The sequence below is a fragment of the Zootoca vivipara genome, chromosome 13 (assembly GCF_965207765.1).
Source record: "Zootoca vivipara chromosome 13, rZooViv2.hap1.1, whole genome shotgun sequence".
Taxonomy (NCBI): Eukaryota; Metazoa; Chordata; class Lepidosauria; order Squamata; family Lacertidae; genus Zootoca; species Zootoca vivipara.
Genome location: NC_142596.1, coordinates 45,257,903 through 45,280,451, shown reverse-complemented (window position 1 = coordinate 45,280,451; position 22,549 = coordinate 45,257,903). Strand labels below are relative to the sequence as shown.

Below are 22,549 nucleotides of genomic sequence, written 5' to 3'. Positions count from 1 at the left end.
GAATATCCATAGCTGGGTGTTTGGGCTTTAAACTTACAAATATTATTTCACATTATCTCCAACCTGGCCCTCAGTCCCTGTCTGGCCCTTGATTCTCTCCCTAGGGCTAGATACCCTTCACCGGCCCTGCTTTGCACCTTCCTTGAAGGTTTTTGCCTGACTGGAATGTGCCCTTGAACTCTGAAAATGTCTCTTGCTTGCCTGGACGGAGGACCGAGGGGCGGAGTGTATAGAAAGTAGCCAACTGTACAAAGGCAACATTTACATCTGTTGCTCTCCTTGCTCCTGCCTCTGACCCCGCCCACCATTGCCATGTGGCCCCCCAGAAACTTTCCCAGAAGGGGACGTGGCCCTCAGGCTGGAAAAAAGTTCCCCGTTCCTGTCGTAAAAGTAACTAAAAGCAGGGACAAGATGGTTGCATCCGAGATAACGGTCCCCAGTTAATTTGCCTCCTAAACACCCTCTTGTATTCCTGAAGTGAAGACAAAAACACATCAAGGAAGCAAGTCCTTGAGGTGTAGGGTGGCAGGGAGAGAATTGATGTATTATTCTTATTATTATTATTATTATTATTATTATTATTAAGGAAGGACATTTGCAGAGGAGTTAAGAGTGGATCTGCCTGAGGTTCCTTTGATCTTGGAGCTGTTCCACCAACTTTGCTCTGCTCAGTTCCTTTTCCTAATTAGGAGGCGGCTCTTCTCAAACGCCAGCCCACAGATAAATGTCCATGCGACAGCCCCCCCCCCACGCACCCGAGAGGAGGAAGGCGGGAGGGTGCTTTGCGTTGGCACCATGCCTTAAGAAGACTAGACGCTGTTTCTTCCTAGGGTGGGAAGCCACGACCGTTCAAAGTGCTACGAGACTGCTTTAAGAGCAGTTTGTTAAGGGGGCTGAGAGTTCTCAGGAGACAACTTCACGGAGCTACAATTCCCAGAGCTCCCAAGGAAGGAGGGCTGACTGTTAAACCACTGTGGGAATTGTAGTTCTGTAGCAAACTACAGCCCCTAGTAGGAAAGCTGTGACTTCTAAATATAGGGTGAGTATGTTGCTTAACTAAAAGGGTGGCGCTGTGGTCTAAACCACTGAGCCTAGGGCTTGCCGGTCAGAAGGTTGGCAGTTTGAATCCCTGCAACGGGGTGAGCTCCCGTTGCTCAGTCCCAGCTCCTGCCAACCTAGCAGTTCGAAAGCACGTCAAGTGCAAGTAGATAAATAGGTACCGCTCCGGCGGACAGGTAAACAGCGTTTCCGTGTGCTGCTCTGGTTCGCCAGAAGCGGCTCAGTCATGCTGGCCACATGACCCGGAAGCTGTCTGCGGACAAACGCCGGCTCCCTCGGCCTATAGAGCGAGATGAGCGCACAACGCCCGAGTCATCCGCGACTGGACCTAATGGTCAGGGGTACCTTTACCTTTACCTGTGTTGCTTAACTGGTGCCTGGCTACAGCATACCCATTCCTCCCAGACAAGCTAAGGAAAATCCCCACAACACTAAACAGGTTCACACAGACCATGCTTAAAGCGTGGAAAGGAGAAGTAGGTAAACTATCCCCGACCCGATCCCCACTAATTCCCCTGGCACACCACCCACTATTCCACCACGCAGCACAAAACCTCCAGATAAAAAACCTGGCAAGCCAAAGGCTTATTATACCACTTAGCAGACTTCTACAAAAATAACAAAGCCATATCAACACAAAGAAATAGAAGACAAACTAGGGGGCACCACTACCAACTGGTGCCTGGCTGTCGCTGGTAATGAGGCCAGAAGGCCCATCGGTCAGATCCGGCAAGGCAATGCTCCTGTGTTCTTAAGGGAGGGGCGTGTGAGCTCTCTGTCCAAGCCCCTCTGAAGCTCTGCTGCAGGATAAACTCTGCCTAAGGACCCAGCCTCTTTCTTCAAATGGATTCTTTGGGCGGAATGATGAACCCTGATCTCGCACAGTTTCAAGTCTTCCTGCAGCTTCACATGGGGCCCGAGGCTGAAATATGTGCATGTTTTATTGGTAAAAATTAAGTGTTCTGGGAACGGCTCCAGACTAAACATGCCAGTTTGAAGACATTTGCGTAAAAGGCTTTCACATAAATCTACTTTACATCCTTGCTTTTGGGAAGACCAAAAGCATGCTTTTAAAAAAAACTAACAAACATTAACTTCACTTATTATACTTTAGCCATCCTTCCTCTTCCACTTAATTTCCTTTGCCCGAGGACAGGGATGGTTTGCCGGAGACCCTATTCCCCCCCACTCCCCAGTTTTGAAATCAGAAATCTGCTGGGCAGGCTGAACTGCCTACCCTGCCGCATCACAGCAAGGATCCCCTTGTTGGATCCCCCCCCTGCAAGGGCCCATCTAATCCAGTATCCTGTTTCTTAAGGGGGGGGGTGGACAACAACTGGCTACTTCTAGCAAAACCAATAAGCCTGGCATGAGAGCATGCATTTTAATATTCTGCTGGAAGCCACTCAGAATGGCTGGGGGAACCCAGCCAGATGGGCAGGGTATAAATATATTATTATTATTATTATTATTATTATTATTATTATTATTATTATTGGCAGCCAAGCAACTGCTGCTCAGATATACACTGCCTTTAAAAAATGGAGGCTCCATAGTCAATCCTTTCTGCTGTGTCATGGGGGAGGGGGGTGTCTTGGCTGTCTGACCTCGCAGACTACGCAGTTTGGAAGGGCGTCAAATGTGGGCGCTTACAGACCGTTGCTATTTCCGAGTGACAGTTAGTCGCATAATGGCCTATTCAAATTGCATAATTATGGTTGATAAGCCAACATTTCCCACTCCCTCCCAACCCCTCCCCTGACTTTTTGCAGTAAGGAAAGTGATGCAGAAAATGCACTAGAAGGGGTCAGCAAACTTTTTCAGCAGGGGGCCGGTCCACTGTCCCTCAGACCTTGTGGGGAGCCGGACTATATTTTGAAAAATAATATGAACAAATTCCTATGCCCCACAAATAACCCAGAGATGGATTTTAAATAAAAGGACACATTTTACTCATATAAAAACACCAGGCAGGCCCCACAAATAACCCAGAGATGCATTTTAAATAAAAGGACACATTCTACTCATGTAAAAACATGCTGATTCCCGGACTGTCCGCGGGCCGGATTTAGAAGGCGATTGGGCCGCATCCGGCCCCCGGGCCTTAGTTTGGGGACCCCTACACTAGAATGTGTGGAATGAGGCTTACTTTGCACAGCGCCCTCCAGCCTCCCAGCAAACAAATCAAGGTGAATGCTTAGCAAACAGGTAATCTGGAAGAGGCTGGTATCTTAAAATCTCCATGCGGTTAGCCCCTCCTCCATCACCACCACCACTACCCAAGGGCTGCCAATAATATTTAAATATTGCATCATTAATGCTACAGTTCTGTGCCCAGACTTTGCATGAAAAAGATATCCGGTTTGATCCTCGGCATCTGCATTGAAAAGGGCAGGTAGAAGTTGATGCTACCGGAGAGCTGGGGAGATCTGCTGCCCATCAGTCAGCAGTACTGGACTCAACGGACAACTAGCCTGCTCTAAAGCAACTTCCTCCATTCCTAAGTAAATTAACCAAAGTGAGCCCAAAGTAGCCACTTGCTAGAGAGGTTGGCCACTGTCCCTCTGAGTGAGTCAGTACTCTGGCCTATCCAAAAGCACACCCAGACTCAGTGCTTCTTTTCGGGGGGTACGCAGGGGTACACATACCCCTAAACATTCTGTGAATCTTTGTACAGTGGTACCTCGGGTTAAGAACTTAATTCGTTCTGGAGGTCTGTTCTTAACCTGAAACTGTTCTTAACCTGAGATACCACTTTAGCTAATGGGGCCTCCTGCTGCCGCTGCTGCCGCCACGCAATTTCTGTTCTCATCCTGAAGCAAAGTTCTTAATCCGAGGTACTATTTCTGGGTTAGCGGAGTCTGTAACCTGAAGCGTCTGTAACCTGAAGCGTCTGTAACCCGAGGTACCACTGTACTTTTGTCCATTTACTGTATTTATTTTTCCCAATTTGCACTATAAAATGGTGATTTTATAGAGTACCTCTAAACATTTTTTTCTAGAAAGAAAGATAAAAGCACTGCCCAGACTGGAGACTCACAGAGAAAACGCTCCATTGAAACCGGATGTTTCCTTTAAAACAAAAACAAAAAAACAACCTACTACTACTACCGAATCTACTTTTAGCTGCAAGAGTGAGGAGGTGGAGGTGTCTCCCATTTTAGATCCCAAACATCAAAGCGCCTTGGAGTTTGGAGCAGCTGGCGCTGAAAATTTCTGGCAAGCTATACCTGGAGCTTGTGGTCAACTGCTTGGCAGCAAAGGGTTTGCTATCCAACATGTAATAAAATCTTTCCTGGCTCACTGATCATGCCCCAGACCACAGCGTCGCCCTGCACACCTCCCGTTTGCAGTCCATTAAAATGGAAGGTAAACACAGGGCATAGGTGAATCTGTCAATACTGGTTTCTCAATTTTTCAGTCTTAAATTCAGTTCTCCATGTTTCCACATCAGCTTGCATTTTTTTAAAAAAGGACCATGAAAATCCATCAGCGTCTTAGTGTGATTTTTCTCCTCATATCTATCCTATAGACATAAAAGCGTAATGCTGTCATCAGACAGCCTGCCCTGGAGGATGTGTAGTGCCGCACCACCGTCTTGGATTAGCAAGAAGTCAGAGCACAGCCCCCACTGGAGGATTTGTAACGCAGAGTGGTTAAACAGTCAATCCCTCTCCCCATGGAACTCTGGGAATTGTAGTTCAGTGATGGGGAATAGGGGCCTCCTGACCACCCTCAGCACCCTGAAAAAACTACAGCTCCCAAAACCCTTTGGGAGAAGCCACAGCTGCCTAAAGTAGCCTGATACTTTGAACATATAGTGCAAATACACACACCGGGCATATATTTCGATCATCCATCCAGGCAAGCAGGGGGCAATATCACAGTTCAATGACAAATTCCAGACAGGGGGAAAGTATTCAAGGATGGTAAGAAGGGCCTGGGAGAGGTTGTAGCCTGGGGAGCATCCTGACGGCGAGTCAGAGAAGACGAGGGGACAATGTTTGGTAACTGACCTGCAGTTCCCCGCCCGTTTCAGTGCCATCAGAGTGCCACACACATAGCAGCTATACAAAAAAGGAAGGAATTTTTCAAAAGCGGGGGCAGGGGGGATTAACAAGCTCCCACAAAATGGAGCTTAAAATGGGAAAGACAACAAGGGGAGGGGAGTTGGGTAGACAGACAGTCCAAGGCTGCCTTTAAAAACAATTTCGAACCTACAGGATTTTGTCCGGAACATGCTATTCAGTCTGAGAGCTACACATATGTCAACTGATAATATCAGTTCCACTCTCCGCAAGTGAAAATGTGAGCAGAAATAGAGAGGTGTGCATGATCAAACTGGTTCTACTTACGTGCAAAGAATGGACTGGTCTTCTCGATCTGTAGATAAAGAGAAAACCCGTATTAAGTTTGGGATATTCAAGAATATGGTGAGTTATTTGGGCTTGGTGTATATATGGTACCCACCATTTCATACAGAAACGAGATCTGAATCACAGTAATGCAGGAATCTTCAAAAGAGTTTATTAAACATATACTAGCAACTTCATACTGGGCATTGCTTAGGCATTCAAAGGAACTTCAAAAAAAAAGTGCATTTTTGAAAGGTTCAGCCCACCATCTTCATTCAAAATGGCATCCCACTGTATCCAAGCACAGGCCAAATCCTGCTCCTTGATCTCAAGAGCCATCACACCAAACTTGAGGGCAATGTCTTAAGAGGTGCCAAAATGCATAGCGAGCGAACACCTTTCCAAAATATACCGTTGGTTATTTATTACACAGAAGCAGGAAGAAAGCCATTTTGGCCAAACCATGCCCACGTGCCCTATATGCAACATCACATACAATGTGAGGTGTGGTGCAGGTAAAGAGACGCCTGGGCTAAAGGGATTTACAGGCACACCGATCAGCTGGTTTCTGGCACTTTAAAAAAATCTCTCTGCGCTGCGCTTTGTAAGCAACAATCAACTGAGTGGCCCTGCGGGGGCACCTGATGTCATTGTGGCATCTGGTGATTGGCATGTGGGCAGCCACGCCCACCTGTCCATCTTGGCCCAAGGGGGACGGATGGGAGAGATAAGGATTCTGATGCAATCCCCCACCCCTGTGCTAAGTGGAGAGGCCAGCAGCGGAACTAAAGCCTTCTGGCACTTATTGGGGCTGTTAGGACAAAAAGCAGGGAGGTCAACAGTAGGTGGCACCAGAGAGCCCATGACAAGCAGAGCAGTCTGATTCTAGTTCTGTTCCCATCCTCCTCTCTGCTGAGTTCTACAAGTGGTACTGAGACCAAAGAGGAGGAGGAGGAGGAAGAAGAAGCTGACAAGCAGGGACACTCCCTGGACCAGTTGGAAGTCAGGTGGCAGGCAAGAGGGAGCTTTTGGTGGGGCAGTGACACATTTGTCCTGATGGACCAACCACCACGGGCAAAGCCAGTGACGTAGCACTGAGTTTCTGCTTCTCATGACTTCTGAGCATCTGGACAAGTCTCTGTGTCACTTGCCAATCGTGTGCATCGAGGGATCAGCAGAAAACCGGAGGGGCCCCCAATGGACGCACAATACTTTTATTTTTATCACACTCCCTAGGTTAGCAACAATGGACATTTTTATTTTTGTCCTCCGGGACAACATTGAAGACAAAAGGTTAAAGATTCAAGTTGTTTCTATTTCAAAAATAGAAACGGACAAGTTCCCAATAGAACGGTGGTTCTTTAAACCGGGGTCCACAACGGATGTGATGTTTTTGGACAGTTCCCGGGGGCTGCCACAAAAAGCAAGAGGGAGGAAACTTAACGTAACAGCGATGTAGGCCAGACTGCAATCACTCTCTCCTTCTACACTCTGGGGCTGCATATACAGCTTACATTTAAAGCACATTCTCCCCTGCCCCCAAGGATCCTGGGCACTGTAGTTTACCTCTCACACAATCCACAGCATCTTCATTTTTTAAAAAAACCTACAGTTCCCAGGATTCTTTGCAGGTGAGCGGGTGTGTTCTAAAAGTATACAGCTGGAATGCCAGGCACGGAACAGAGAGCAAAAAGGGAAGCGTTGTTTTGTAGCAGAAAGGTGTTTGCCGCATCTATCAACTGTCAAACCTCATAGGAGCATGGAGTACTACACACAGATCTGGTTATATATCTTCAGGACGCATCCGAAGCTCTGTATGCTTCTGGAAGGAAATCTCTGTGATCAAACTACAGTCGTACCTTGGTTTTCGAACAGCTTAGTTCTCAAACGTTTTGGCTCCCGAACGCCACAAACAAAGTGACTGCGAACTATTTTTGGAAGCCAAACATCTGACGGGGCTTCTGCGGCTTCCTATTGGCTGCAGGAAGCTCCTGCAGCCTATTCGAAGCCGCACTTTGGTTTCTGAATGTTTTAGAAGTCGAACGGACTTCCAGAACAGATTCCGTTCAACTTCCAAGGTATAAGTTTTTGCACACACTTGAATTTACCCCAGCTGACAGCCTTGGAGAGCGTCCTCATTAGACTTTTCCTCAGCTCCAGGCTCAAAGTTCTTCTCCCTCCTTTTAATCCTGCTAATCACCCCCGCTGACAAATTTAATTGGGTGCACTTAGCAGAGAATGAATTCCACTCGGGCTGAGATACGCCAGTGGTCAACGCTAGAAAGGAGAACAGCCCGGGAAATTAAACAGGGGCATGTCAAAAGTTCCGACAACACGGTTGGGGGATGGAGACAAAAGCCATGGCAGTCCCTTCTCCTCCACAGTCTTGTTCCCGGGTGCCCCCCCAAGTGTTTTATGCACCCCAGGATCCAGGATCTGCTTCCATCATGTGACATTCTTGGGTGGACATTTTTTTTGGGGGGGGGTGAGGTTTCCTGGGCTGGATCTCAGCCCGAAATGACTATCTATACAGCAGAGTAGACATTCAACACAGCCTTTATTTCCTCCCCAGGTGAAGGCTGGGCTAAATGGTACCGCTTTGAAAGCACAAGCTTTCCCCCAGCATCCCACGCTTCCTTCTTCGAAAACAACATTGTTCTTTTGGACCAACCCCCCTTCCTCCTCCTCCTCCAGCCTCTGTTTGCGCCCCCGCTTCCCTCCCAGAGGACCAGCTTGCTCTGCTTAATCGCAGCCTTGAATCGGATGGTTTATCACAAGGAAGCGACTCTGAGCTGGCAGCTTGACCATAAAAGGAGAAAGCAACAGAATCGGGCATCCTGGCCTGCAGCTTCTTGACATTTTATTATGGGCTGGTCTCCCTGAAGAGTTTGTGCATGTTTCTTTCCAGCACAGTCGGGGAGAGGGAGAGGACGGCAGGAAGGAAGAAGACCTCTTACGGCTGCTGCCATTTGACTACCAACCAGGGGTAGATGAACCCGTCCATTTCGCTCCCTACCAGCCTATCCGATCTTAAGTTTGGTTCTCCACCTTTCCCCAGTTAGCAGCTTTTGCATTTTGTGAAAAGTCGTTACAGAAATTCATGAACATTCAGTCAAATTTATCCAAATGTACAGACGTTTGTAAGCAACTTTGTCTCGTATACAAATGCATGCAATTTTACCAGCCCCAATGCATTTTTTTGTACGTTACGTTCGCTAATATATGCATTTTTAGGCACACTGCGGGATGTGCACTTTTACACCCCCTACTTGGCCGGAGAGCCACATTAGAGCGTTCAGAAAAGTGTCCATTTCAAAGGATGGCTGTTTCTTGACTTCACATATTGTTTTGTGAAGTGCAATTAGGTCAGGTTCACCCTTAAATTGAATTTCTGACGCATCCCAACTTACCATGTCAACAGTGGGATGGAGAGGGAAGAAGGAAAGGGACAGGAGCACAAGGGAGTTTTCCAGGCTCTTTCTCTTTTCAGGTGGGATTCAATCACACAGCAGAATTTCAGGTTGCCCAATAAAAGCTGAGCAAAATTTCCACTTCCCCTCTCCACCCTCTCCCAAAAATCATTCCCCCCCCCCCCGAAAAAGAAAGTGATGGGAAAATGCACTAGGAAGCAGGTGGTCACAACTGCATGGCACAATGTCATATAATTTTCCCGCAAACAAATCATATTGAATGCTCCACAGATAACCAAAGTTGCCTAATCTCCCAACAAACTCTGGGCAAATGAATCAGGATTAGCAAATGAGCACACCAGTCTGATATTTTTATGGGAGGGAATTGCATCTATAAATAAATACATCTGGAAGGTCATCTGAAATGGTCCTAAAAGCATCGGGCAGTTGCTGCGGAGGCGGGTTCAAGGGCATATCATAAATTTTGGGTTGGGCAAATGAAGCCTGTGTTCTTTTGAGCCTGTATCCACTTTAAAAAGGAAACTGATTTGTTGTGGTTTTGAAAGTGACAGGTAAAGGCATTGCAAAGCATGGCATGGACTAACGATTAACAGAAAGACATATAAACTCTGTGCAAGCAATTCAGGATGAATGTTTGTTGTTACATGGCCTCCCCGGAAAGAAATCTGAATGAATAAAGGCCATAGTCTAACCTCTGCGTAAGCTTTGTGCAGGCGAATCGGCATGAACCCTCAATAAACAATCTGCCTGGAGAAAGACAGCCTTATCCTCCTCTATAAATTTGTCTAATCCCCTCTTAAAGCCATTTGAATTGTTGGCATTCAAAACATTTTGTGAGAGCAAATCCCATAGTTTAACTACATACTGGGTGAAGACGTCTGTCCCAAGTCTCCCATCATTCCGCTCTCACTGGATGGTCCCACTGGATACTGGGATTACGAGAGAGGGAGTTTCTGGAGGTGGTTGGAGGATGGATGGAGACTAACAGATTGAGGTTGAATCCTGACAAGGCAGAAGTACGGTTCTTGGGGAACAGGGGACAGGCGGGTGTGGGGGACTCCCTGGTCCTGAATGGGATAACTGTGCCCCTGAAGGACCAGGTGTGCAGCCCGGGAGTCATTTTGGACTCACAGCTGTCCATGGAGGCGCAGGTCAATTCTGCAACCAGGGCAGCTGTCTACTAGCTCCATCTGGTGTGCAGGCTGAGACCCTACCTGCCCATGGACTGTCTCGCCAGAGTGGTGCATGCTCTGGTTATCTCCTGCTTGGATTACTGCAATGTGCTCTACATGGGGCTACCTTTGAAGGTGACCTGGAAATTGCAACTAATCCAGAATGTGGCAGGTAGACTGGTGACTGGGAGTGGACACTGAGACCATATAAAACTGGTCCGAAAATATCTACATTGGCTCCCAATACATTTCTGAGTACAATTCAAAGTGCTGGTGCTGACCTTTAAAACCCTAAACAGCCTCAGTCCAGTATACCTGAAGGAGTGTCTCCACCCCCATCGTTCAGCCCAGACACTGAGATCCAGCTCCAAGGGCCTTCTGGCGGTTCCCTCACCATGAGAACCGAGGTTACACGGAACCAGGCAGAGGGCCTTCTCGGTAGTGCTGCCCTCCCTTCAGATGTCAAGGTGATAAAGAACTATGCAACTTTTAGAAGACATCTGAAGGCAGCCCTGTATTGGGAGGTTTTCAACATGATGTTTTTATTATGTTGTAAGCTGCCCAGAGTGGCTGGGGAAACCCAACCAGATGGGTGGGATATAATTATCATCATCATCAATATCATTCCCCTTTCCCTGTCCCCTTTCTCCACACCTAAGATGATTTTAGGCACCTCTACCATGTCCATCCCCATTGCTCACTTCCTCCCCCCAACTAACCCCCGCCAAGTGATTTCCTCAGTGGCATAGCGGGGGGGGGGGGGTCACAGACCACGCTACGCCACTTCTCCAGACCCCTGATCCTTTGGATCTAAGGATTTCCTGTATTCTACAGCATACTTTTCTGAGCAGAACTGTACCCAGTATTCCAAATGTGGTCACATCATATAGGTAAAAAGGTAAAGGACCCCTGGACGTTGAAGTCCAGTCAAAGGCGACTATGGGGTTGCAGCGCTCATCTTGCTTTCAGGCCGAGGGAGCCAGTGTTTGTCCACAGACAGCTTTCCAGGTTGTGGGCAGTATGACTAAACCGCTTCTGGCACAATGGAGCACCGTGACGGAAACCAGAGCACACAGAAACGCCATTTACCTCCCGCCGCAGCAGTACCTATTTATCTACTTGCACTGGCGTGCTTTTGAACTGCTAGGCTGGCAGGAGCTGGGACAGAGCAACAGGAGCTCACTCCGTCGGGGGGGGATTCGAACCGCCAACCTTCTGATTGGCAAGCCCAAGAGCAGGCATCCCCAAACTTCAGCCCTCCAGATGTTTTGGACTACAATTCCCATCTTCCCCGACCACTGGTCCTGTTAGCTAGGGATCATGGGAGTTGTAGGCCAAAATATCTGGAGGGCCGCAGTTTGGGGATGCCTGCCCAAGAGGCTCAGTGGTTTAGACCACAGCGCCACCTGCATCCCATCATATATTACATCCAGGGCAATAGTTCCCATTTGCCTGGATCCCTCCCTTCCTGCACTTCCATATTAAGAACATGCAGATATAGAAAGCTGCCTTATGCTTGGCCAGGCCATTGGTCAATTTAGCTCAGTACTGTTTACACTGACTGGCAGCAATGGCTACCCAGGGTTTCAGGCAATCCTAACTGGAGATGTTGGGGATTGAACCTGGGACATGCAAGGAAGATGATATTTTGTTAAGCTACACGCCTTCCCCAACTATTCTCCAGGGGCAAAGAGGCTGGGGCAAAGAGGCTGGGGCAAAGAGGCCAGGGGCAAAGACACAAACTCCAGAGACCACTTTAACCAGGAGGAAGTTGCATGTTTACTCACGGAGCAGCTACATTTGCTGCGTCTGAACTTTAAGCAATGTTTCTGAGCATCGTGCTGGAGACTCACACAGCTGTATATTTTAGCTGTTTAATTAGACTTCTGTGTTTTACACTCATTCGGATCCTTTAAAACCTTCCAGTTGTATATAGGAATTGTTAGTATATCTTGGCAGTAAGTCTATGTGAATGATAGCGGCCGAAACAAACAAAAAATTAAACGGAGTGAAAATTACAACCATAATTCAGACACTCAAAGGAGGGAGCTGGACAGAGGACGCAAAACAGCCCCAGTTCGGAAGCTCAAATGTGCTCAACCTGTTTGTCCGTTTTGAAGCGCCCGAATGCTGACAAATGATGAAACAATCCAGATGTAGGCAGGGGGAAAAGGGACAAAGCAGAGAGGGAAGGGGGGGAGGGGGGAGATGGATAGGCAGAAGCAAAACAGAGACTGCCCATTTTTTTGGCAAGCTTATTTCCTCTTGGCCAAATCAAGACCCATTCTATAGGAGCAAGTTTCCCAAACATCCAAAAGATGAAATGCATTTGCTATTGTGAAAGTTGCCTGCACTTGGAGGTGGGGTTGGGGGAGAAATTTGGTTTCGATTGCATTTTAACAAGAAACAGCCTAATTTGCACTTCTTGAACCAATACGTGAACTGAAACACAGCTCTCCTTTGACATTCACAATTCTCCAGCCAAACAATGTGGATTATATCATGGGTTAGTGAAGGTGACACAGAGATGCATTAGGGGAAATTCGCTGCAAACAAAACCCCAGTTAAAATTGTATGCAATGTCTTTATCGGGAGAAACTTGGGAGAAAACTCTGGCAATTTTTCATGAGGATGTTTTTGATTTCTAAAAACAAATTGTACGCTGCTGCAGAAATGTGGAGAACTAGATTTTAGGGCGGAGGGGGGGGGTGGAAATGAGAGAAACTGAAATGAGCAACTTCATCCATCCCCAGTTGGAGGGGGAATTACTTGCAGAAATATGTACATTAGTCAAAATGGCATAGGAGAAATTTGCCATTTTTCTAAACTGAAAAAGCCCCGTCTGCTGTAGCACAGGGGTAGGCAACCTAAGGCTGTGGGCCGGGTGCAGCCCAACAACTGTATAGCAAGTCTCACTGAAAGCCTTTCCAGCTAAAGGGCGGGGGTGTAAATGCAGTAAATAAATAAAATAACTTTTGCAATTCATCAGGGAGTCACATAAGGAGTAAACACATGCTTGGGAAGCTCAGCAGCAACCCGGGCGCCAGATGCAACAGTCCCGATGGCTCAAGTTCTGGACTTTGTCACCCCTTCAGCCCAGCACTGGCAGCTCTGACTGGCAGCAGCTGCCTTATATGTTGGGCAGGAATCTAGAAAGATGAAATTCACAAATGCACCAGAGGAGAGGCCGGCAAATGTGAGTATCCTGCAGACTTTTAGCCACTGGGAAAGGCCAGTTCAGTGGCAGAGCATCTGGCTTGCATGCGGAAGTTCACAGGTTCGGAACCCGACACCTCTGGTCTGAAACCCCAGATAATTGCTGCCAGTCAGAGTGGACAATATGGAGCTTGAATGGCCAATGGTCTTGACTCAGTATAAGGCAGCGTCTGATACTCCCATGTTCCCAGACGGCAGAGTGGCAGCCTCCACCAGTCCACAGGGAGCACCTCTCCATGTCCCTATTTGCCAAAACTATTTGCAACGCATTTGACCCTGCCCACACGCCTGGCCCAGATGGGCAAAGGGAGAGGAGCGTTCCCTTTTTGAGTCAGATTGTGGATGGCAGACAGTGCCAAAGGATTCTTAGGAATGTTTCTGCAAGCCCGCATAGCCCCCAAGTCATGAAGCAAAGACAGGAGCTAGGGCTGGCCCGTTACGATGCTCTGGGTGGAAAAGGCAAACCTCGGGAATTGGAACAAGGACTAGGAATAGACGGGTCTGGCAATTTCAGTTTCTCATTTTCCAGTCCTAAATTCAGTTCTTCACATTGCTATACCTGCTTCGTTTCTTTTAATAATAATAAAAAAACCCTCAGGAAAATTTTTCAGCATTCACATTTTCTCTAATATTCACATTTTTGCAAGCAATTTCTGCTAATATAGTGCATTTCCTGTGTTACTATCAATAATACACGCACTTTCCAAGAATACACACATTTTGCTCACTTTACCAGTACAGTCATAGCTTGGAAGTCAAACAGAATCCGTTCTGGAAGTCCATTTGACTTGCAAAACGTTTGAAAACAAAATTGTGGCTTCTGATTGGCTGCAGGAAGCTCCTGCAGCCAATCAGAAGCCCCGGAAGCCCCGCCGGAGTTCGGGTTCCAAAAGAACGTTTGCAAACCAGAACAATCACTTCCAGATTTGCAGCATTCGGGAGCCAAAAGGTCCGAGTTCCAGGGCGCTCGGGGTCCAAGGTACGACTGTATTGTTTACTCCAATTGGCAACAAGCTGAGAGAGATCCTTTCCAACTCTGCTACCTCCTGAGATTCCTTTCAATGTGATCATCATCAGAGGCCGTTCCCCATGTGCTACCTCCAAGGGAAGTCTGGAGGGTGGAAATTTGTGCATGGGCTTTTTGGTGGTGGCTCCCCATTTGTGGCTTGCTGTTCCCAGGGAAGCACACCATCATAGTCAGCTTTTAGGGATGAAACTAAGACATTTTTGTCTGTCCAGGCTTTTGCTCCTTACCTTGGGCCACACTGTAGTGTGATTCCTGGCCTGTTTTGTGGCAGTTATCTTTACCTGAGCGCAGGATTTGTCCTTGTTATTGTTGGACGAGCGCTTTCCAGGAATTTTGCTCTGCTGTATTTCCCCCGATGTATTTCGGGCTTCTTTTTTTATGACTGGCAAGCTGTTCCGTATTTCATGGGCTCGTAAGTCCCTTTGAGCCATCATCTTGCAGAAAGCGAGGAATAAATGCAAATAATCATGGAACCCGGGACCTTCTGAATGTAAGGCATGCTCCCTACCACTGTGCTAGGGGTCCTTCGGTGTAAGAGACTTTACACCACAGCCAGACCACTGCTCCATGTAGCCCAGTGCTGTCTGCTCTGACTGGCAACATCTCCCCTAGAGAGAAGGACCTCTGGCGGATGCCAAAAACCGAACCCAAGACCCTCACTGCAGCACCAAAGTGCTATATCGCCCATCACTTTCTGTGGCCTACTTTTGGCCAGAGAAAACCGACACAACATTTTCCACGTGATTTTTTTTGTGTGTGTGTGACGCTTAGAAGCAAGTTACCCAGCCTTACCTTGCATCATACTCCTGTAGGCTGTGTCGGCGATGGCATAAATATGTGGGGGCATCTCGTGACGTTTCTTCCCTTTGTACATATCGATAATCTTCTCTGAATAGATCGGCAGTTGCTTGTACGGGTTTACCACCACGCAGAAGAGACCTGAGTAAGTCTGTAAAGGGGGATAAACGTTACCAGCAATGTGATGTGGGGTTTTGTTTTTTAGAAGCCCTCTACATTCCCTTAATAGTCCTTTCCTTCCCCCCCCCCCAGCAGAGTTAAAGTTCTGTGAGGGGAGGTAAAGAATCGCTAGCAACATTCTCAACCAAATTACAGTACCCAGAATCCTTTGGGGGGAAGCCATGACAGTTCAGGGGATATGAAACTGGTCTAAGTTAAGAGTGTGTGGGGTCAACCAAAATGATCAAGAGGATGGAACAATGGCTCCCCTACAAACGAAGGTTGCAACATTGGGGACGTTTTAGTTTAGAGGGAAAGTGTGTAACATGACAGCAGACCCTCCAAGTGTCCCTATTTTCCAGGGACAGTCCTGGATTGACAGAAGCCGCCCCAGTTTCTGATTTGATCCCGGAATGTCCCGCTTTTCCTTAGGACAGGGGTGGCCACCTCCCAAGAGACTCTGATCTACTCACAGAGTTAAAAACTGGGAGTGATCTACCCCCTTTTGAGGGGTTCAGGTCAAAGCTGTTGAGTTTTTTTTAAGGAAAGGAAGCCCTGTTTTGGGGGGTTTAGGTCAAACTTGTTGAGCTTCTTTTAGGAGGGAGGGAGGCCCATTTTTGTTTAGGGCTTCAGGTCATAATTCAGCTTTTTTTAGGGAGGAGGAAAATTCTGGGTGAGCTTTCTTTAGGGGTGCCAGTGATCTAGCAGTGATCTACCACAGACATCCAGTGATCTACTGGTAGATCGCAATCTACCTGTTGGACGTGCCTGCCTTAGGACGTCCCTATTTTCATCGGAGAAATGTTGAAGAGTGTGGAGTTATGCAACCCCCGAGCCAAGGAGATAAGTAACTCTACAACCACCAAAGGCAGCCCTGTATAGGGAAGTCTCCTAATGCTTAATGCTTTATTGTGTTTTTATATACGTTGAAAGCCGCCCAGAGTGGCTGCAGTAATCCAGTCAGATGGGAGGGGAAGAAGGAAGAAGGAGAAGGAGAAGAGGAAGAGGAGGAGGAGGAGGAGGGGGGTGTCCCTATTTTCATCGGAGAAACGTTAGAGGAAACGTTATAGAAATTTATAAAATTATGCATGATGCAAAGAAAAGAAAATTTTCCTCCTCTCTCATAACACTACAACTCAGGGGCATCCAATAAAGCAGAATGTTGGAAGATTTGGGACAGACAAAAAGTGCTTTTTCACACACTGCATAGTTAAACGATGATGGGGTTGCCATATGTCCAGGAAAACCTGATCATGTCCTCTTTTGGGGAGGCAACATGCCCACTCAGGCAGATTTTTACATTTTAAATGACATGTCCGTTTTGGGGGGCTCAGGCTTGGCCTGCGCAGCCACACCTGGATCCACACGCCTTTTCCCACAGCTCAAGCTAGCAGCGGCTCGGGCTGTCCTATTTTTTGCTCTTCAAGATAGGGCAACCCTATTTATGGAACTCCCACCTGCAGGAGGCAACAAGGGCCACGAACCTGGCTGACTTTTAAAAAGGACTGGACAAATTCGTGGAGAATAAGCAATCGGTGGCTAGTAGCCAGGATGGCTAAACTCTGCCTCTGCCATCAGAGGTGTGATGCTTCTGAATAGCAGTTGTTGGAAACTGAAGGAGGGGAGACTTCCTCTTGTGTTCGGATCCTGCTTGTGGGTTTCTCATGGGCATCTGCTTGGCCACTGTGGGAACAGGATGCTGGACCAGATGGGCCATTGGCCTGATCCAGCAAACCTCTTCATGTGTGTGTATTTGATTGAGTTGACAATCGCATTGTCGCCCACTTCCTGCAGTTCAGTCAGCAAAGGACTCTTGCAGAAGGAGACTGAATAAACCTCTTTCATTTTTTTTCAAATCGCAGCAATTATGCACAGTGGCAAACAAGTTGATTCCTGCACCTGCAAGACATAGGGGTAGCCAAGCAGAGGCCCCTCCAAAGGTTCTTGGGCTCAAACTCCCAGCAGCCCCAGCCATCACGGTCAATGGTCAGGGATGGTGGGAACTGTAGCCTAACTATATCTAGAGGGCACAGGTTAGCCAACAATGCTTAAGAACAGGCATCCCCAAACTTCGGCCCTCCAGATGTTTTGGACTACAATTCCCATCATCCCTGACCACTGGTCCTGTTAGCTAGGGATCATGGGAGTTGTAGGCCAAAACATCTGGAGGGCCGCAGTTTGGGGGTGCCTGCTGAAGAAGATAACAAAGGCCTGCCCCGTTCGTCTCGACGGCCAACCGTTCAAGCAGAATGTGAGGGCTACAGTTCTCTTTTCCCATGGCTCCATTTAGGCTAGCCTTGCCCTCTGTGAATTTGTCTGATCCCCCGACTAAAAATGGGCTGCCGCCATCACTATTTCTTGTGGCAGTGAGTTCCATAGTTCAACTACATGAACCAGTGTCTGTCCTGAATTTCCTATCGTTCAGTTTTGTTGGAGGACCCCAGTGGGTTCCAGGGAGGGAGTTCTACCATGTCTTTCTCCCACAATAGAATTTTTATCATCGCACAGGTCAGGAATAACACAGGCCTGTGTCTCAACGTGGGACACTTAAGATCATTGCCAAGAGTAAGAGCATGGACACCGTTCTAGGATAACCACGCAGGTTTTTTATTGTGCACTACTTCACACATTTTTTTCAGGGGTGACCCTTCTCTCTCCCCCCCCCCCCATCTTCCTCCCTTCTCCCTCTCTTTTTCCCCAAGCATCTGTGCAAAATTTGGGCTGAAGGCACCTGGTCCATGCACCCACCGAGGGCATTACTGCAACAACTCCAATTCTCTCCACCACCACCCCAGTTTTCTAATCTCTTATTAAAGCTCCCAAGTATGTAATTATACAAAAACCATCCGAGGCTGACCTTTTAAATCAACTCACTATGTCCTTGAGCGCAGATTTGAAGCCTGGGGTTTCCCTTTCTTGACCATATTAGGAGACGGCCCAAACTTTTCACACAAACTAAACACTTTATATGGCATGAAAGCAAATGCAGAAATATCTGTTGGCAGCGCTGAGGACCAGAACAGCTCAGATGCCCTGGGCTGAACTGCATAGGTTCAATAAGTCCGTAGCAACTCATTCTTCAGGGCTCTGTTTTGGCACTGAAGGGGGGGGTTGCTTTTCTCTCTCTCCAGAGGATCAGAGCACATCCCCCCCCCCACCAGGGTTGTCAGCTTACCCTGGGCTGCACAGCCTGTTTACAGAATCAATCCGGCCTGGGCAATTGTCACAGTTAAATCCACAATGGCAGGTGATGAGGGCTTTAGCTCGCGTTCCTTGCAAGCATCCAGAAATATCTTGCTGGCTGCTCCGACTACACTAGACAAACCTCTTGGTCCAATCCACAGGGGGTTGGACTAGATGATCCTCAGGTCCCTTCCAACTCTACAATTCTATGATGGTTGGATACTCCCATTCTGTGTGTATATAATAAGTTATTAGGCAGCATCTTAAAAAGCAGAGACATCACCTTGCCAACAAAGGTCCGTATAGTTAAAGCTATGGTTTTCCCAGTAGTGATGTATGGAAGTGAGAGCTGGACCATAAAGAAGGCTGATCGCTGAAGAATTGATGCTTTTGAATCATGGTCCCATGGACTGCAAGAAGATCATGGACTGCAAGAAGATCAAACCTATCCATTCTGAAGGAAATCAGCCCTGAGTGCTCACTGGAAGGACAGATCCTGAAGCTGAGGCTCCAATACTTTGGACACCTCATGAGAAGAGAAGACTCCCTGGAAAAGACCTTGATGTTGGGAAAGATGGAGGGCACTAGGAGAAGGGGACGACAGAGGACGAGATGGCTGGACAGTGTTCTCGAAGCTACAAACATGAGTCTGACCAAACTGCGAGAGGCAGTGGAAGACAGGAGTGCCTGGCGTGCTCTGGTCCATGGGGTCATGAAGAGTCGGACACAACTAAACGACTCAACAACAACAAATTGTTATTTTTATTGCACAGCCTCAGTCTGGCCTCAGGCACAGTTTTGGCACTGAAATGCCAAGCAGGTTGCCCTGCTTGGTGACCTTAACAGGGAGAGAGACAGGGTTGCACAGTGGCTTTTAACACCATTGAACATTGCAGGTTTTGAATGCTTTCAGTGTGGTGTGTGTGTGTGTGTGTGTGTGTGTGTGTGATTTTTACTGCTTTTCTGTTTGCCGTCCGGAGGATAGTTGCCAAGTTCTCCCTTTTTTAAAGGGAAATCCCCTTATGCTGAATAGGCTTCCTCGTGAGAAAAGGGAAAACTAGGCAGCTATGGTCCGGAGGAAGGGCATGATAGGTGTTTAATAAATAAATAAAACAAAACCCAGCAGCTCCCAGTCACCAACTGAAAGGCAAAAGCCTTTGGATGCAATTCAAGGTGCTCACTTTAGTATTTAGAGCCCTATACGACTCAGGCACCAAATATGTAAAATAGCACTCCCTTCCCTATAAGACCCTCTTGGTTGCTAATGCTGGTGGAGTGGTACTTCCACCGGCCTCCGAAGCTCAGAGTCGGGTGACCTGGGAAAAGTTAATTCTTTGTGGCAGCCCCTAAGATATGACAGCCATCTTCAAATATCTCAAGAGCCGTCACATGGAAGAGGGGGAAAGTTTTGTTTTCTCCTTCTCTGAAGGGTAGGACTCGAACCAATGACTTCAAGTTACGAGAAAGGAGGTTCCGACTCAACGTCAGGAAGAACGTTCTGACAGTAAGAACTGTCCGACAGTGGAACTATCTCCCTCAGGAGGTGGTGGGCTCTCCTTCCTTGGAGGACTTCAAGCAGGGGTTGGCTGGCCATCTGACATGGATGCTTTGGTTGAAATTCCTGCATTGCAGGGGGTTGGACTGAATGACCCTTGGGTTCCCGTCAAATTCTACGATTCTACGATTCTATTATTGTAAGTTGTGGAACTCCCTCCCCAGAGAGGGCCTCCTGGCACCTTCACTACACAGCTTCTGGCGACTGGGTGAAGACACACCTCTTTTTGACACTGGAGACCTGTATTTTGCGGACGCACCTTACCGTTACTATCTAAAGCTGCTTTAAACTGTTTTAGATACTGTGTTGTGGTGTTGTAACCCACCTCAGGGCGAAGGATAAATCGCCACCACGATGAGTGCGCATGCAACAGCCCACAGACCAACCTCAGACTTACGTAAATGAGGCCGGAGAAGTATCTCTCTCTGAGGTTGTGCAGGACGGAGGCTTCGTTGAGGCAGGTCAGCTCGGCCATGTCTTCCACCTTGGAGAACTTGGGGGGGTTCATCTTCTGGATGTCATCCTTGCTGCAAGTCACCTTCTTCCCGTTCTCCGCTAGCTCCACCAGCACCTCGTCCCCTTTCTCCTCCTTGATGCTCGCCGCCTCGAACCCATGCTTTTCCGAAGGGATCCACACAAGCTTTTTGGCCGACCAGTCCGCCTGGGCCACCGTGCTGTTGAGGACGTTCTTGTCCACAAAGAGGAACTTCTCGTCATCGCTCAGCTGGCCTTTCTGTGCCATTTTGACTTAATGGGCACCTGAGAGAAAGAGGTTTTTTAAAAAAGTTTTACAATTATTATTATTATTATTATTATTATTATTGAAGAATTTATATAGTGTCCCATATCTGGGGGTCTCAGGGCAGTTCACAGAATAAAATCAAGATATAAAACCACAAAACACATAATAAAAATAAAAACGACAACCCAATAGCCCCCCCCCCCCCAAAAAAGAAAACCATCTTTTAAAAGGGCATAGGATGTAAATCGGATCAACCAAAGGCCTGGTTAAAAAGGAACGTTTTTGCCTGGCGCCTAAAGGTGTATAATGAAGGTGCCAGGCGAACTTCCACAGATGGGGAGCCACTACAGAGAAGGCCCGTTCTCGTGTTGCCACCCTCCGAACCTCTTGAGGAGGAGGCACACAAAGGAGGGCCTCAGAAGATGATCTCAAGGGCCGGGTAGGTTCATACGGGAAGAGGCGGTCCTTGAGGTATTGCGGTCCTGAACCGTTTAAGCGTTTATAGGTCAAAACCAGCACTTTGAATTGGGCCCGGAAACTAATTGGTAGCCAGTGCAGTCGGACCAGGATCGGTGTAATAGGCTCAAACTGTCTTGCTGTGGCAACAAAAAATAATTTTGCACAACTTAGTTCACCAACCTGCTGCACCCTCCAGGTGCTTATGACTACAACTCCCATTACTGTAGCTGGGATGGATCAATCAGCAGAGCATGAGTCTCTCAATCTCAGGGTCGTGGGTTTGAGCCCCGTGTTGGGCAAAAGATTCCTGCATTACAGTGGGGGTTGGTCTAGATGACCCTAATGGTCCCTTCCAATTCTATGATATTCTTCTTTTATGTTTATTAAGTGTTTGGAGAAAAAAACCTGATAAACTTGTCAGTCCATCGGGACTGAAAACAATCACAGTGAACTACGGAGGAGCATTAAGAAATTTAACACGGAAGAGCCTGCCTACTTCAATCCATCTCTCCAAAGGTTTCTCTGTATTTGTGAGTTTGGTGAACTCCCTGTCCAAGAGGAAAAGGTTGCCAAGAGGCAACAGAAGGATAATGGGTCGAATTTCTCTTTGGCGGCACGTAATTGAGAAGTCTGTTTTTTCTGCTAGTCCAACAGTTCAAACACCAGCATGCCCATCTTAAGTCTTTATGAGATACCTGCTTCTTTTTGAGATAGCAACACATTGTTGAGAGGGAGGGTGTCTTATGTGATGTGGCCTTCGCAGCCACGAGCGCCGCTTCAGTATATTTTGAAATTTATTTGCTTTATTAGTTAAATCTGCAGCCTGCGCTTGGGCTTTCCTCTTTTGAAAGTAGGACCTACACCACACAAACTGTCGCCGAATGAAGTGGGGGGGGGGGTTTGGTGGCCGAAAGAGATCGCCCAACCTCCTTCCTTTTAAACTGACCGAGCTTCAAAGGCGAACCCAGATCCCCGTAACTAAACAAGTCAAGTCGTTTGCAAATGCTCCCTGTTTGCAAGAGGTCCACGTAGGCTACCATATATGGGCATGTTCTGCTCATTACCAGCCGATCGGCCAAAAAAGAGAAAAAGGAAAAAGGAAATCCAACGATAACAAGTTCAAAACAGATACCTTTTAGGGAATAACGAAGTCCTTTGCCATGTCGGACAGTTTAAAAAATGGTACCGTTCGTGTCTGAGACAGCGTGGCTACGGCAACAGCATCCGAGCCAGCTGATGAGTCTAATCAGACAAGTCGATATTTTGAGGAGGACAGGACCTGAGGGGGCCACCGCCAAGAAGACACTGGGAATTAACGCGCTTCTCAAAACCTCGACTTGCATGTTTGGTGCCGAGTTAGTGAAATAGAGGCATCTTTCGGACTGGTGGTTTT

At 47.6% G+C, this 22,549-nt stretch overlaps 1 protein-coding gene across 4 annotated transcripts in view; it reads right to left on the bottom strand.

Moving 5' to 3' along the window:
• Positions 1-22,549, bottom strand: part of MYH11 (myosin heavy chain 11) — an 88,216-nt gene that overhangs the window by 62,042 nt on the left and 3,625 nt on the right. For all 4 annotated transcript variants that reach the window (XM_035132126.3, XM_035132124.3, XM_088656940.1 and 1 more), the window contains exons 2-4: positions 20,353-20,714; positions 15,053-15,209; positions 5,415-5,442 (exon numbers count right to left, since the gene is read on the bottom strand). In XM_035132126.3, the coding sequence (XP_034988017.1) occupies positions 5,415-5,442; positions 15,053-15,209; positions 20,353-20,697 (530 nt within the window). In that variant the 5' untranslated portion in view covers positions 20,698-20,714. The remainder of the gene's footprint in view (positions 1-5,414; positions 5,443-15,052; positions 15,210-20,352; positions 20,715-22,549) is intronic.